The sequence below is a fragment of the Nicotiana attenuata genome, unplaced genomic scaffold, assembly GCF_001879085.1.
Source record: "Nicotiana attenuata strain UT unplaced genomic scaffold, NIATTr2, whole genome shotgun sequence".
In the NCBI taxonomy this organism is placed as follows: Eukaryota; Viridiplantae; Streptophyta; class Magnoliopsida; order Solanales; family Solanaceae; genus Nicotiana; species Nicotiana attenuata.
Genome location: NW_017674469.1, coordinates 53221 through 67864, shown reverse-complemented (window position 1 = coordinate 67864; position 14644 = coordinate 53221). Strand labels below are relative to the sequence as shown.

Sequence of the window (14644 nt, the reverse complement as noted above, 5' to 3'; positions counted from 1 at the left end):
GTATTCAAACCAAACGACACGTTAGTCCTTCTTCTTTTTTACACACATTCGAACACGCAACACTTCATACCAATGGCAGAAGCTTCCAACTTCCTGGCAACTCAAAGGTACTCCATTCAATAACATTCATTCTTTTTTTTTTTTTTAATTTTTTTTCCTTCTCTATCAGCAGTGGCAGAATTTCTCTATGGTTAAGTTAGGGGTAAAGCCTGGGTATATATTACTCCTAAATCTCACTTGTAGGATTATACTGGTTTGTTATTGTTATCGGTTGAAGGAACGCGATAAATCTTAACACATGCGCATAAATGTTCTCCGTGGCTGAAGCGAAAACGGATTAATCGCGATTGGAATTACTAATCCGTGATGGTTGTCGCGGTATGTCTGACTTTAGAAGAAGATTAAGCAAGTACACCGTATGTGTAGTTATATCGGGATAGCTAGGGTTACAATTACTGGGCTTTGACCTAGTGGTCCCTAAGAGCACCCCTTATGGGTGGACTCTATTTTCTACATCGGCGATGACAGATTTGAACAGGTTCAACATAACTCACTATTGTCTAGCTCGGCCTCTATATATATCTTTGTGTGAGTAAGATGGAGCATTGTTTATTATGGTTGCAAATTTGTTTTCAGGATTGCAGTTGTGACTGTAGCCAACAAAGGAATAGGACTAGAAATATGTAGACAGCTAGCTTCAAAGGGGATAGTGGTGATCTTAACAGCAAGAGATGAGAAGAAAGGAGCAGAAGCTATTGATATACTAAAGGAGTGTGGCCTCTCTGATTATGTTATTTTTCATAAGCTTGATGTGACTGACCCTTCTACTATTGCACAACTCAAAGATTTCATCAAGGCCAGATTTGGCAAGCTTGATATCTTGGTAATTTTCACTTCCAAAATTCCTTTTCGATTTTAGAAAATTGGTTTCACTTTTTATAAGAAAAAGAACAAATGAATGTACCAGTATTTTATAGTTTATACCATCAGGTTAAAGTGAGCTGCAAGTACATGCAATTGTCTATACCATGTTCAATTTTGTAATATAGAAGATAAAGTGAATAACATGTTATATAATATATAGTGCTTCAAATTGAGATTCTCTATTTTTTTTTTTTATGTTTGCTTAATTAACAGTTCATGATTATGCTTAACCTTTGTGTAACATAATACTACAATAATTTCTGAACAAACGTATACCAGGTGAATAATGCAGCAGTTGTTGGAGTGCCTATGGATAAAGATGTTACAATTACAAGTCCAAAAGTAAGTGACTATATCGCATCAATTCTTCTTTTGCTTATAGATATTATTCGAGTTCACATACCACTGATACCATACCCAACTTCTGGACTTGTTATGCGGACTCTCTAAGATGCCGCCGTACTCGTGTCAGATCCTTTAAAAATACACTACTTTTGGAGGATCTGATACCCACTCGGCAACATTTTTGGAGAGTCCGAGCAACATAACTAAAAAGTAACGACTAATTAATTTCTCTTTCACCCACTCCACCAAACAAAATAAAAAGTTTCTTCTACTGCAATTTTATGGTCCTGTGAATTTCTTCAGCACATTCTTTTATTCATTTGAAATGAATCTTGTGTTGGTGATGCAGCAAGACCTATTCGTTGAGAAGCTAAAGGTAGCAACTCAAACTTATGATGTAGCTGAAGAATGTCTACAAACAAACTACTATGGGGCAAAATGGATGATTCAAGAATTATTACCTCTACTTCAAATTTCTGATTCACCTCGCATTGTCAATGTCTCCTCCTTTGCTGGAAAGTTAGAGGTATTTCATCTAATTACATACCAACTTTTCTTAGGTTAGAGGTATTTCATCAAATTACATACCTACTTTTCTTAGGGGGACAGATGTTTCAAGCAGTGGTGGAGGCAAGATTTTTACTAAGGGAGTTCAAAAAAGGAAAAAGTTAAAAAAAATTCAAAGAAATTGTAGCTAGTGGAATTGTACAAATGACCTCACAAAGATTTTGAACCCCGTTGACCACTAAGCTATGCTTTTGGTCTGTCTCAAGGGGATTAAAAATATAATATATAAAGGTGAAAAACAGATTTTGCCTTATATATACAATGTAATTTTCGGCGAAGGGGGTGAACCCTTTCGACCCCCCCCCCCCCCCCCCCTAAATCCGCCCTGGTCTCAAGAAAAAAAAAAATAATAACAGTTTACTTGCATTGTCAGACGTAAACTCTAATACATATATTCTACTATATCATATATGTCATAGTACTCTTACAATTTTAAAGAATAGACAAATATGCTGACTGTTTTCATTTTGGCACAATTAATGTTTGTTTCAGCATGTACGCAATGAATGGGCTGTAGGAGTGTTATGTGATGCTGAGAATCTAACTGAAGACAGAGTGGATGAGGTTTTGAATGCTTTTTTGCAAGATTTAAAGGAGGGTTTGATGGAAACTAAAAACTGGCCTCTGATTTTTCCTGCATATACACTATCAAAAGCAGCAATGAATTCTTACACAAGAATATTGGCCAAAAAATACCCAAGTTTTTACATCAACTGTGTTTGTCCAGGCTATGTCAAGACTGATATGACTATCAATTGTGGCAAATTGAGTGTTGAAGAGGGTGCTGAAAGTCCTGTTTGGATTGCTCTTTTACCCGAGGAAGGTCCATCAGGAAAATACTTCAATAGGAAAGAGGTGTCACCTTTCTAAAAAAATTGGGAATGTTATGAGTGACAAAGTTAATGCACTTATATCATATGTAGAAATTGTAATACAAAGATTTGTAATTAGTGCATATGTTTTATTGTTGTGAATGTTTGGTTAATGAGATATTCTGTATGTGATATAAAAGTTTATAATTTACTCTTATTTCTAAATTAAAACGATAAAAGCAAGGTTATTTTCGTTTTTTAGATGTTTTAATCATGTAAAGCAAGCCACAGAATATATTCTTCACATTAAGATAAACCCTTCTTACTAATCAAAAATATTAAATGCTATTTTCATAAGAGAAAACACCTTAATAACATCACATGGCTAAAAGTTTATATGAAAAAGGTCTTGAATCTTATGAGTTAACTCTGCCATATTGATTACGCTTTGAATTGTCTCATGTTACAATTATGATAAGTTCTTTACTTGTTTTTGGTCCTTTCAGCAACAAAGGACCTTCATACAGATGAGGACGAATCTGAAACTGGTAGACAATTCAGGTGCAAAGAGAGTGATGTGCATCCAAGCACTGAAGGGCAAGAAAGGAGCAAGATTAGGAGATACAATAGTTTGCTCAGTGAAGGAAGCTCAGCCAGGTGGGAAAGTGAAGAAAGGAGATGTTCATTATGGTGTTGTCGTTCGTGCTGCTATGCCAAGGGGCCGCTGTGATGGGAGCGAAGTAAAGTTTGACGACAATACTGTAGTGCTTATCAACAAGCACGGTGAACCAATTGGAACCAGAGTTTTGGGTCCAGTGCCCCATGGGTTGAGGAAAAAGAAGCATGTTAAAATTCTTAATCTTGCAGAGCATATCGCCTAAGGTCATAACCTCTTGCTACGCAGGGTAGTTCTACCGGTGATCATTCTGTTGCTTGGAAGCTGAGTGTCACGTTTACTGTATTTGTGGGAACCTACCTTCTTGTTCACAAGCTGCAAAAGATGCTTCTTTTATAATCATAAACATTTTGTTATAATCTACCTTCTTGGTTTGCCAAAACTACTCTGCCTTGTTTAGACGTCCACGTGGCATGTATTTCAGTGCCAAAGATAAGGGAGAGATGATGTCATTAATCTTGAACTGGCCTTCTACTCAGGTATTATGTGATTTCACAACTTTCTGCTCTTTCAACTTCCTCTTCTGTCATTTCAATTAGTGGTGATTGGTTTACATTTTTTAGTACAGAGACAATTTCAGAGCTGTGTTATATTGTTCCTTTCCTTTTTCATTTCAGATATTTGTCTGTAAGACTTGGCTATAGAAAGTTAAATAGTACTTAGATGATTTTCAGAGTAATGCAAAACTTAAATGAAGTGTAGCTGAGAAAATCTTACAGACTTTGACGTGTTTAATACGAATTGCCTTTTAAGAACAATAACTTATGGCATTGATCAAATAGAATCACCCAATGCATTCTCTTCTGTTTGCAGGTAGACATGATTGTGCTGACAGATGGAAGCCGTATTCTTGGCCTTGGCGATCTTGGAGTTCAGGGGATAGGTATACCAATTGGCAAACTTGACATGTACGTAGCAGCTGCTACACAAAGAGTATGTATAAAGTTATTATTTGTTCTTCAGTTTCACATTCATGAACTACGGCGCCAGTTTAACTGTTGCACTAGTTTATATTTTTTGCATATGCCGCTTTGTAAATCCAAAGTATGGAACATATACATCTGGTACGGATTTGGCAAGGATACCAATCTGACTAACTAGCCTATCCCTAAAGACTAAAATTTAGTTACAAGCTGTTTCAAGAATGGGTGGACCATCAGCATATCCCCACTTGTTTCTTCTGGATAAAAATGTGAGGTTTTTTGTATAGATGATAGGGATTGCTTATAGTCCATGTTGATCCAGAACAAGTAAATATGCTCCCTGTTTTTGCATGTGTCTTATATCAAAAATATCAAACCCGTACATAAGTATTATAAATTGGAGGGGAGAACAGGCATTCTTTATTAAAAAAATTAAAAAGTATTATGGATGAAAACAAGGTTCAGTTGCCAACGGGATTTTGGGCTCCGCGCCTGACAAGTACCATATGTTTCTCTCCATGGCGTCAGTTGTTAAGGATTTGCTTACTCTCTATGTTATGAGTAATGATCATTAGTCAATGTTGATGCAGGGTCTTATCACGAAACATAGGAAAGATATTGATCCAGCAGCATTACCATTTGCTAAAGCCCAACATGAGATTGAGGGGTTAGGACTACAGGAGGGAGCAGGTCTCCTTGAAGTGGTAATGTTGCTAGAATCTCTGGGCATTTTGCTGTATCTACGTACAAAACTAAGTTGCTCTTAGTAGAAGGATGTCCATGCTTTGTTAAAATTTGTTGACCATGTTGATAATTAGGCCATAGGGACTAATAATTGCTCTCTTCATCTGAGTGCTTTTATGCTTTCTGGGACGCTAATGCCAGGACTAAATGCTCTTCAGGTCAAAAAGGTGAAGCCTCATGTGCTTCTTGGTTTGTCAGGAGTTGGAGGTATATTTCATGAGGAGGTGGGTCATGCACTTTGTTTTCTTTTTTCCTTCTTTATCATTTATTTGCCATGCTTGGAACGCAGAACTGTGTCACTGGAGCAGCCATATTTAATTCTTTGACTTCTTAGCTTCTCATGATACATTATGGAAATTATTGGATCTTTATTTTCTTAGCTGCTCTGCGTCTAAGTTACTTATTTGGCACATCTAAGCATTTTACTCGGTCTTTAACAAGTGTAGAATAATATTTTATATGAATTTTTTCATCATATATCCACAAAACTCCTTTGCTGGGCCTTAAACGATATCATGGGATTATAACATAATTTAATCTTATTTTGTGTTCCACTTGTTTGATTCATTACAAACTTGTGAAGTTATGTCATTGACAATTATATCTGATCTCCTCTACCGATATTCTTCCTATTCCATTCCATTAATATAGCAGATTCCTTTCGGACATTTATATTTGTTCCCTTTTTATCCTTATCTACAACCATGTACTTCAGGATTTTCTTCAATAAAGTATAAGAAAGAAATATATGTGAAAGTTTAGGTGATATTTTATTTTCTGGAATTTTCTCATTGAGGTGTATTCATTCTTTAGATTAAATCATTTGAACGTTTTTTCTTGATCAGTTTAATCACTTGGAATTGTATTGCTGTAATTCTGTTCCTTTGATATCAGCTTGTGTTTGTCTAATGTTGACGTAACTTTCAGGTGCTGAGGGCCAAGCGAGAGTCAGATTCTGTTAGACCTGCAATTTTTGCCATGTCAAATCCCCCAAACAATGGTTTGTCTTTTCATCCATCTTTTGCTTCCTCTACCAGTTGTTTGTCTTGATCTTACATTTTTATTTTGTATATTCTGTTGAACAGCTGAATGCTGTCCTGCTGATGCTTTCAAGCTTGCTGGGGAAAATATTGTTTTGCTAGTGGGAGTCCCTTTGCAAATGTTGATCTAGGTAGTCCCTTTGGTCTGGGAGCTCTTCTTTCTGGTGCTCGAAACATAAGTGATACAATGTTAGAAGCAGCTGCTGAGTGGTATGATATGACAATTCTGTCTCATTGTACTTGATTTGACCATCAGTGGTGTGAGCTTTTAATTTGTATTTAGGTAAAAAATGTGGTGCAGTGAAACCTTCTCTTATCTCTGCATTTACTGATTTGTATATTTATTTCACACGTGCAGCCTCGCTTCTTACACGTCAGGTGGCGAAATCAAAAGAGGAATCTTGTATCCATCCATTAACGAGTAAGCTCTTGGTCCTGGGAAAAGCGTTCTTTGCTCACGGAGCTTTTATTTTCGAGATGTGAAATCTTAAACACTAAATCAGCTCCACCCTGCCCCTGCAATGACTATCTATATATGACTGATTGATTCGTGCAACTTCTAAATTGATATCATATTTTTATCGTGTTAGTTGAATGAGTTAGGGACTGGTCTTGGCCTAATATTTAGGATTTCTGGATGACATGCGTATTCCTGTCTCCTTGTTACTATGTCATTAAACTGTAGTAAGAATATATAAGGGTATCAAAATTGACAATGCACAAAATGCTGATGACAATGATGCTTCAAGTTCAAGTTGTAGCTTAGCACAAATGTCTAGGTTTATCTCTCCTGATTTTGATTTTCCTGTTACATACTGACACAAGGAATGCACACACTTACTTTTGCAACTATCATGCGGAAGTGATAGCAGTGAAGTGCCTATAACCACTCTGGGTGAGTGCTATTGCACCCGAGTCTTGTTAGTCCACATGAGCAACACTCGATCAATCAGCTCCCCCTACTTACTTGCTCTTTTATATATTTACTTCTGTTTTTATTTTTGCGAACACGCTATAGAGATCTAAACTTTGAGGCGATGAATGCGAGCTAGTTAATCTTATTGAATATGGTTCTAAGGTTGGTGAAACACTTTCTTCTTCTTTTTTCACGTGTTATGATTTTGAGGAGACTAAAATAGCGATAACCGTTGTGAGGGGATTACTAGTCATGAGATTGTGGATGACGTCTCAGGAAACCTGTATTTATGTTGGAATCATTTTGCAGTTAGAGAAAGCATTCACTTGGAGGTAGCAAATGTGAAATTGCTTTCCAAGGGTACTTGTATCTAATGTTTCTTTTGTGTGCAGTATTCGGGATATTACAGCAGAGGTTGGAGCTGCTGTTTTACGGGCTGCTGTAGCTGAAGACCTGGCAGAAGGTCACGGTGATGTTGGGGCAAGAGAGTTGCAGCATATGTCAAAGGTATAAAAATGTTACTCGGATCTCCTAACCGAAATGGAACAACAATTATAATGGTATAGACAATATTTTTGCCACCTTTTCTCAAGACCTTCAATTTTTCGATGCAGGAGGAGTCCATTGAATACGTGAGAATTAATATGTGGTACCTTGTCTATGGTCCTCTTGTTCACGATTAATGAAGCAACTCCTGGGTTGAAATCGTATTTCCACGAGACTATGGAGTAAGGTCTGGCACTCCAAATTGCACGCATTTATGCCTGTTTAGGTCAAATTTTCGCGAACTTAATTGTGTAAGGTGTACAATTACTAGGACAAATGTGGCTGAAACAAGTTCATTTTTGACTGCACTTTTGAACAAATGTGATTATATTGTTTTCATTTTGGCACAATTAATGTTGTTTCAGCATGTACACAATGAATGGGCTGTAGGAGTGTTAAGTGATGCTGAGAATCTAACAGAAGACAGAGTGGATGAAGTTTTGAATGCTTTTTTGCAAGATTTAAAGGAGGGTTTGTTGGAAACTAAAAACTGGCCTCTAATATTACCTGCATATACACTATCAAACGCAGCAGTGAATGCTTACACAAGAATATTGGCCAAGAAATACTCAAGTTTTCTCATCAACTGTGTTTGTCCAGGCTATGTCAAAACTGATATGACTATCAATTGTGGCAAATTGAGTGTTGAAGAGGGTGCTGAAAGTCCTGTTTGGCTTGCTCTTTTACCTGAGGGAGGCCCATCAGGAAAGTACTTCAATAGGAAAGAGGTGTCACCTTTCTAATAAAATTGGCAATCTAATGAGTTGGTTGGTGCGTATGCACTAATGATAGAAATTGTAATTAAAAAAATTACTGTGGCATTACACTGGGCTGTTGTTATTGTTGTTGTTAAACTTAATACTCTCTTTATTCCAGTATATTTGTCATAAACCCAGTGTTGATTTTGCCCCAAATCTCGCCGATTAAAGTGTAGATATTGAATATTGTTGGCTTCTCTTGTAGGTAATTTTTTTTGTCGTCAATTTCTTGTCGAGTTTGACATGGTTGCAGCACACTTCTTCATTCAACCCAGGTTCATTATCTTCCACGCAAAGCCTAGCCAAATTAGTTGACCTCATTATGTGCAGAATAAAAAAACAGAGAAAACCACTCAAATAAGAAGAAATTCGAACCACTCAAAATAAGCCCTAAAATTAGATGAACCAAAAGATTATAGAGAAGAAAAAAGCTTTGATTCACATAAAGGATTTGATTTTGTTTGAAATTTCATATGATGGCCAGAAATTGTGACTAATTGAAAGAGAGGGAGATTTCGGGTTCTTGAAAAAGAGAAAATAATTGGATCGGGTAATTCAATTTTACCATTGGGGTCTATTTATAAAGTAAATGTAATTTTAAAATAATTTTCCTTTTTTTTTAATTCATTTTATCCATTAAATTTAGTGTAAAACGCGCTCATAAATTATATGATTTCACGTGCCGGGTTTGGTGTCATGGAGGGTGGAACAAAATTTACTCACAATGTGTTTAAGTGGGTTAAAAATTACCCGTTTAGTTTAAGTGTTCAAATCTATTTTCTGAACAAGTTTAACGGGGTCTTTATGTATTTTGCCTATAAATTGAGATGAATGGAGTACTTTTGTTGGTTAGGGTTGAGTTGTCAAGCATTTTTCTCATGAGCTAACCAACCAGCCTGAGTATCTGCTGCTTTAAACAGTAGTCACATTAAATGGTTTTTTGTGTGCCCTTAAAATAACAGTATCATTCACTTTAATTGATTTTTGACTTTTTTTCTTGTGGTCTATAATATTTAATATTTTTAGATATCAAAAAGAAATTAATTTTTTTTTCAAGTTGCCCTTGGAGTAAAGAGTCTAGGAGTATTTGTTATATTTTCAATGAACAAATTAAGGTTAATATAGTCAATTTTATTGTGAATTAGTGCTAAAAAGTAAATTCTTTAATGTGTAAAAACAGACAAAAAATTAATTAAAGTACCAGAGGGAGTAATACTTTCGTCTATATTATCACTCTTTTAAAGGTTTTGTATTCTTTAAGAAAGATATTTAATAATGTTAATTTATGAATTATTTATGTAAGATATTGTTTGTCTCTCTTATAAACGCTTTAGCTGATTAACATTTTACTAATTGCATCAGTAAATGTGAAAATTGGAAAAGAAATTAAAATAAGAGACACTTTTTTGTTTTCTAAAATTTTGAGATAAATTTAATTTTTTTTAGTCGATGGCCTATCAGAAACAATCTCTAAAGCTGCGTATATCCTACCCTCCTTAGACATCACTTGTGGGATTACACTAGGTTGCTGTTATTGTTGTTGTTGTTGTTAAACTTAATATTCTCTTTATTCCAGTATGTTTGTCATTATTTTTTATTTAAATAAATAATATATTTTTATATTTAAAAATACTTTAACTTTATATTTTCTATTATTTGTAATAACGTGATTTTATAGCCCCGGTATATTGAGTCCGAGTGACGAGTACAAAAATGAAGTAAATAAAAATTTACAAGAAGTCGAGAACCAAAGATGTAAAAGAATACAAAACAAAAAGGCACAGGACATACAATTAGACAATGGTTAAGTGGGAACAATGACCACTAGTTCTAAGATTTTGTGTGGTCCGAGAATGCATGGCTGCCGGTTGTCTTCTTAATCATACTCCCTCCGTTTCAATTTAGAAAAAATAGTTTGACTCGACACATAGTTTAGTTTAAGAAAAACAAAAGAAATTTTTTAAAATTTGTGATTTTGAAAGCTTAAGGGGTAAAAGTTTTGTGGGGTCATGACATTTGTGTGTATAAAAACTTCTCATTAAGTGTAAAATAGGCAAAATAAAAAATTTAAAATTGAATTATTTTGAATTGTAGAAATATATAGGCACAAACCAATAAGAAAAATGTGTTGCGTAAGTTGAAACACAATAGTAGTATTTATCCCCATTAGCTGTGCACTTCTACGTTTCCTACCACACACTCGTCGGCCATGACATTTGTGTGGTTATAAAAACTTATCATTAAGGATAAAATAGGCAAGATAAAGAGTTTAAAGTTAAATTATTTTCAATAATAGAAATGTATAATTCTTTTTGGCACGGACTAATAAAAAAGATGTGTTGTCTAAATTGAAACAAGATACAGTATTTATCCCCATTAGCTGTGTACTTAGTATTAAGGAACACAAAAATTAAACCGTGGGCCTGAAAGTCTTTCTTCCTTTTTTACACACATTCGAACAGGCAACACTTTATACCAATGGCAGAGGCTTCCAACTTTCTGGCAACTCAAAGGTACTCCATTCAATAACATTCACTCCTTTTTTTGTTTGATTTTTTCCTTCTCTATCAGCAGTGGCAGAATTTCTCTATTTTTAAGTTAGGGGTAAGACGTACATATATATTACTCCCACTTGTTGTTGTTATTGGCATGCGCAATGGCAACATAACTCACTATTGTCTAGCTCGGCCTCTATATATACCTTTGTGCATTGGGCGAAGCTACGCTCTGGTAAGGGTGGTCATATATAGATAAAATATTAGGTTTTGAAGGTACATAACAGAACACCCTTTGTTGGCGATTTTTTTTTTACTTCTTTCAAGTTTGAACGCCTTTGAAAATATTTCTGGCTTCCCACTCTTTGTGTGAGCAAGATGGGCATTAATTAAATTTCGTATGGTTTCAAATTTGTTATCAGGATTGCAGTTGTGACTGGAGCCAACAAAGGAATAGGACTAGAAATATGTAGACAGCTAGCCTCAAAAGGGATAGTGGTGATCTTAACAGCTAGAGATGAGAAGAAAGGAGCAGAAGCTATTGATATATTAAAGGAGTGTGGCCTCTCTAATTATGTTATTTTTCATAAGCTTGATGTGACTGACCCTTCTACTATTGCACAACTCAAAGATTTCATCAAGGCCAGATTTGGCAAGCTTGATATCTTGGTAATTTCCACTTCCAAGTTCCTCTTTGATTTTAGAAAATTGGTTTCACTTTTTATAAGAAAAAGAACAAATGAATGTACCAGTACTTTATACCATCTGTTTAAGGTGAGCTGTTAGTACATGCAATCTCTCTCTCTCTATATACATATATTGTGCTTCAAATTGAGATTTGCATTCTTAATCTCTAATTTTTTATGTTTGCTTAATTATCAGTTCATGATTATGCTTAACCTTTATGTAACATAATACTACAATCATTTGTAAACAACCAAAACAGGTGAATAATGCAGCAGTTCTTGGAGCACTTATGGATAAAGATGTTACAATTACAAGTCCAGAAGTAAGTGATTATATCACATCAATTCTTCTTTTGCTTATACATATTCCATAGAGTTCACATACTACTGATACCATACACACTAAAAAGCTATGTTGTGTGGACTCTCAGATGCCGCCGTACCCGTGCCGGATCCTTTAAATACACTACTTTTGAAGGATCCGACACACATCCGGCAATATTTTTAAAGAGTCCGAGCAACATAGCTAAAAGGTCATGAACTAATTAATTTCTCTTTCGCCCACTCCACCAAACAAAATAAAAAGTTTCTTCTACTGCAATTTTATGGCCCTGTGTATTTCTTCAGCGCGTTCTTTTATCCATTTGAAATAATTAGTCTTGTGTTGGTGATGCAGCAAGACCTATTCGTTGAGAAGCTAAAGGTAGCAACTCAAACTTATGATGTAGCTGAAGAATGTCTACAAACAAACTATTATGGGGCAAAACAGATGATTCAAGAATTATTACCTCTACTTCAATTTTCTGATTCACCTCGTATTGTCAATGTCTCCTCCTTTGCTGGAAAGTTGGAGGTATTTCATCTAATTACATACCAACTTTTCTTAGGGGGGCCAGAAATTTTGTTCATCCATGAGAGCTACAATAACGTACTTAAATTGTGTTTATAATATGACATCTTTACGATAGTTTGTTCTTTTGCTCATTTCTTTAAATATCGACATAAAAAGGGCAGTCCGGTGTACTAAGCTCCCACTATGCTCGGGGAAGGGCCGGACCACAAGGGCCGTCTATTGTACGCAACCTTACCCTGCATTTCTGCAAGGGGCTATTTCCACGGCTTGAACCCGTGACCTACTGGTCACATGGCAACAACTTTACCAGTTATGCTAAGGCACAAAACTTAACTAAAATCCTGCATACACTCTTGTGCACTCTTACAATTTTAAAGAATAGACAAAGCGATCTTCTGATTATATTGTTTTCATTTTGGCACAATTAATGTTGTTTCAGCATGTAGGCAATGAATGGGCTGTAGGAGTGTTAAGTGATGCTGAGAATCTAACAGAAGACAGAGTAGATGAGGTTCTGAATGCTTTTCTGCAAGATTTAAAGGAGGGTTTGTTGGAAAGTAAAAACTGGCCTCTGATTTTACCTGCATATACACTATCAAAAGCAGCAGTGAATGCTTACACAAGAATATTGGCCAAGAAATACCCAAGTTTTCTCATCAACTGTGTTTGTCCAGGTTATGTCAAAACTGATATGACTATCAATTGTGGCAAATTGAGTGTTGAAGAGGGTGCTGAAAGTCCTGTTTGGCTTGCTCTTTTACCTGAGGGAGGTCCATCAGGAAAGTACTTCAGTAGAAAAGAGGTGTCACCTTTCTAATAAAACTGGCAATCTAATGAGTTGGTTGGTGCGTATGTACTAATATCATACTGTAGAAATGTAATAAAAAAATTAGTAATCACTGGAAAGTGGATTATTTAGTGAAATTGTAATACAAAGATTAGTAATGGCTGGATTATTTGGTGCATATGTTTTCTTGTTGTGAAATGATATAAAAAAGTTTATAAAATACTCTTATTTCTGAAGTAAAAAGATAAAATTAAAGGTTATTTGCAGTCTTTTAGGTGTTTTATTCTCGTAAAGCTAATCTTTTCATGTTGAATCTGGAATAACAGTTTCATAGGTCTGCAATGTTATTTTTTCAAAGAAAAGAATTAGAGTTAATTTCTTCTTATTAAATGTTGTAAAGTATGGTATGGCTGTGATGGCACCTTGTCTTACTGTACTCACCAAGAAAAAATCTAAAAAAACCATCTCTATTGATAAAAAAAACAGAAATGCGAATATTTTAGTCTGTTTGTGATCGGGCGTCCTTTGTATCGGCCAATAATTTTTCGCTAGTTTATTTTTTTATTCCTCTTCGTCGAGCAGTTTTATAGAGGAAAGTGGTAGTAAGATGGTACTATATATTGTGTGTCTATTTAGAATTTACAGTTGAGGGAGATGGTGGAGATGAGGCAGTAGAGGGGGTGTAGGTGGAGGTAGTTGTGGTGAGGGGGAGGAGGGGAAAGGAGTGGATCAGAGTGGAAACCAGCCAAAAATTTCAAAATTACTAGTAAAATTATTTTTTAAAAGGTGTGGGACCGCAAATTACACGTGTCAAATAATAAAAAAGCTAAGCATCTGACATATTATGAAAGTCACCGCAATTGAGGCACACGCTCAATCCAAAGAGTTTATTAGTATTTAATTTGTTAAGTTGAGGTATTAAAATGAAAAAGCCAAGAATTTGTTAGGTGTTTGCCATAATTTTCTTACCATATTTGGTTTTCCTATCTCATGAAGGAAAGAACAACATATTTATCATAATTGGGTTTCTTTTCCTAGAAGGAAAATATAATTCTTCCCATATTTGGCTAGTTCCTTTTCCCGAGGATCCTTCCTTCTCATTCAGTAGCATCCACAATATAGCCATATGGGGTTTGAGAGTCGTGTTTAGGGGGAGAACTTTACGGGACAAGTGTTAGTGTGTCACTTGTGTTTGCCTCTTCGTGAGGTTGTTCTCTCGATATTTTGTAATCTCTTTTATTATAGTGGATTGCTCATCTCCGCCGTGAACGTAGGTCAGTTGACCGAACCACGTTATATGTTTGTGTCTCTTTTGGTATATTTTTCTTTTGTTGTCCGATTTATCGTCGTTGAAAGTTTGCTTTACTAGCTTCCGCAAGACACATGATATTTTTCGGTCCTAACAAGTGGTATCAGAGCGAGGTTCAAGACAGGTTCATCTTGGCGGGTTTAGTTCTAGCCGCAACATATTTGATAATAATCATAATTTTGTCTGAATTTATTAATAAAAATGAATAATTTATTTATTAATTATTAATATTTTGGTCAATCGTTGAATAAAATCAACTGAAA

General features: G+C 35.4%; 3 protein-coding genes and 1 pseudogene across 4 annotated transcripts; all 4 read left to right on the top strand.

Moving 5' to 3' along the window:
- On the top strand, window positions 1-3546 carry LOC109218715 ((+)-neomenthol dehydrogenase-like). Of its 2 annotated transcripts, XM_019383087.1 has the most exons (7): window positions 41-107; window positions 244-538; window positions 637-883; window positions 1204-1266; window positions 1619-1795; window positions 2329-2691; window positions 3155-3546. In XM_019383087.1, exons 2-7 carry the CDS (start codon window positions 522-524, stop codon window positions 3527-3529), a joined length of 1242 nt encoding a protein of 413 aa, XP_019238632.1. In that variant the 5' UTR covers window positions 41-107; window positions 244-521; the 3' UTR covers window positions 3530-3546. The 2 variants fall into 2 exon arrangements, with proteins under 2 accessions (XP_019238631.1, XP_019238632.1); XM_019383086.1 differs by lacking the exon at window positions 244-538 and having other exon boundaries at window positions 1-107.
- Window positions 3547-3718: 172 nt separating this feature from the next.
- LOC109218717 lies at window positions 3719-7938 on the top strand (annotated as a pseudogene).
- LOC109218718 ((+)-neomenthol dehydrogenase-like) lies at window positions 7823-8437 on the top strand. The gene has a single exon (XM_019383089.1). The coding sequence runs from the start codon at window positions 7847-7849 to the stop codon at window positions 8234-8236; it is 390 nt and encodes a 129-aa protein (XP_019238634.1). The 5' UTR covers window positions 7823-7846; the 3' UTR covers window positions 8237-8437.
- A 2212-nt stretch (window positions 8438-10649) lies between these two features.
- LOC109218716 ((+)-neomenthol dehydrogenase-like) lies at window positions 10650-13241 on the top strand. The gene is made up of 5 exons (XM_019383088.1): window positions 10650-10764; window positions 11169-11415; window positions 11693-11755; window positions 12109-12285; window positions 12725-13241. The coding sequence occupies exons 1-5, from the start codon at window positions 10730-10732 to the stop codon at window positions 13100-13102; spliced, it is 900 nt and encodes a 299-aa protein (XP_019238633.1). The 5' UTR covers window positions 10650-10729; the 3' UTR covers window positions 13103-13241.
- Window positions 13242-14644: the final 1403 nt, after the last annotated feature.

Bases quoted from the DNA above. Each gene is read 5' to 3' on its own strand.
- LOC109218715 (XM_019383086.1), top strand. From the start codon at position 73: ATGGCAGAAGCTTCCAACTTCCTGGCAACTCAAAG. The intron at 884-1,203 runs GTAATTTTCACT...AACGTATACCAG, and splicing joins TTGGCAAGCTTGATATCTTG to GTGAATAATGCAGCAGTTGT. The intron at 1,796-2,328 runs GTATTTCATCTA...TGTTTGTTTCAG, and splicing joins CCTTTGCTGGAAAGTTAGAG to CATGTACGCAATGAATGGGC.
- LOC109218718 (XM_019383089.1), top strand. From the start codon at position 7,847: ATGTTGTTTCAGCATGTACACAATGAATGGGCTGTAGGAGTGTTAAGT.
- LOC109218716 (XM_019383088.1), top strand. From the start codon at position 10,730: ATGGCAGAGGCTTCCAACTTTCTGGCAACTCAAAG. The intron at 10,765-11,168 runs GTACTCCATTCA...ATTTGTTATCAG, and splicing joins AACTTTCTGGCAACTCAAAG to GATTGCAGTTGTGACTGGAG. The intron at 12,286-12,724 runs GTATTTCATCTA...ATGTTGTTTCAG, and splicing joins CCTTTGCTGGAAAGTTGGAG to CATGTAGGCAATGAATGGGC.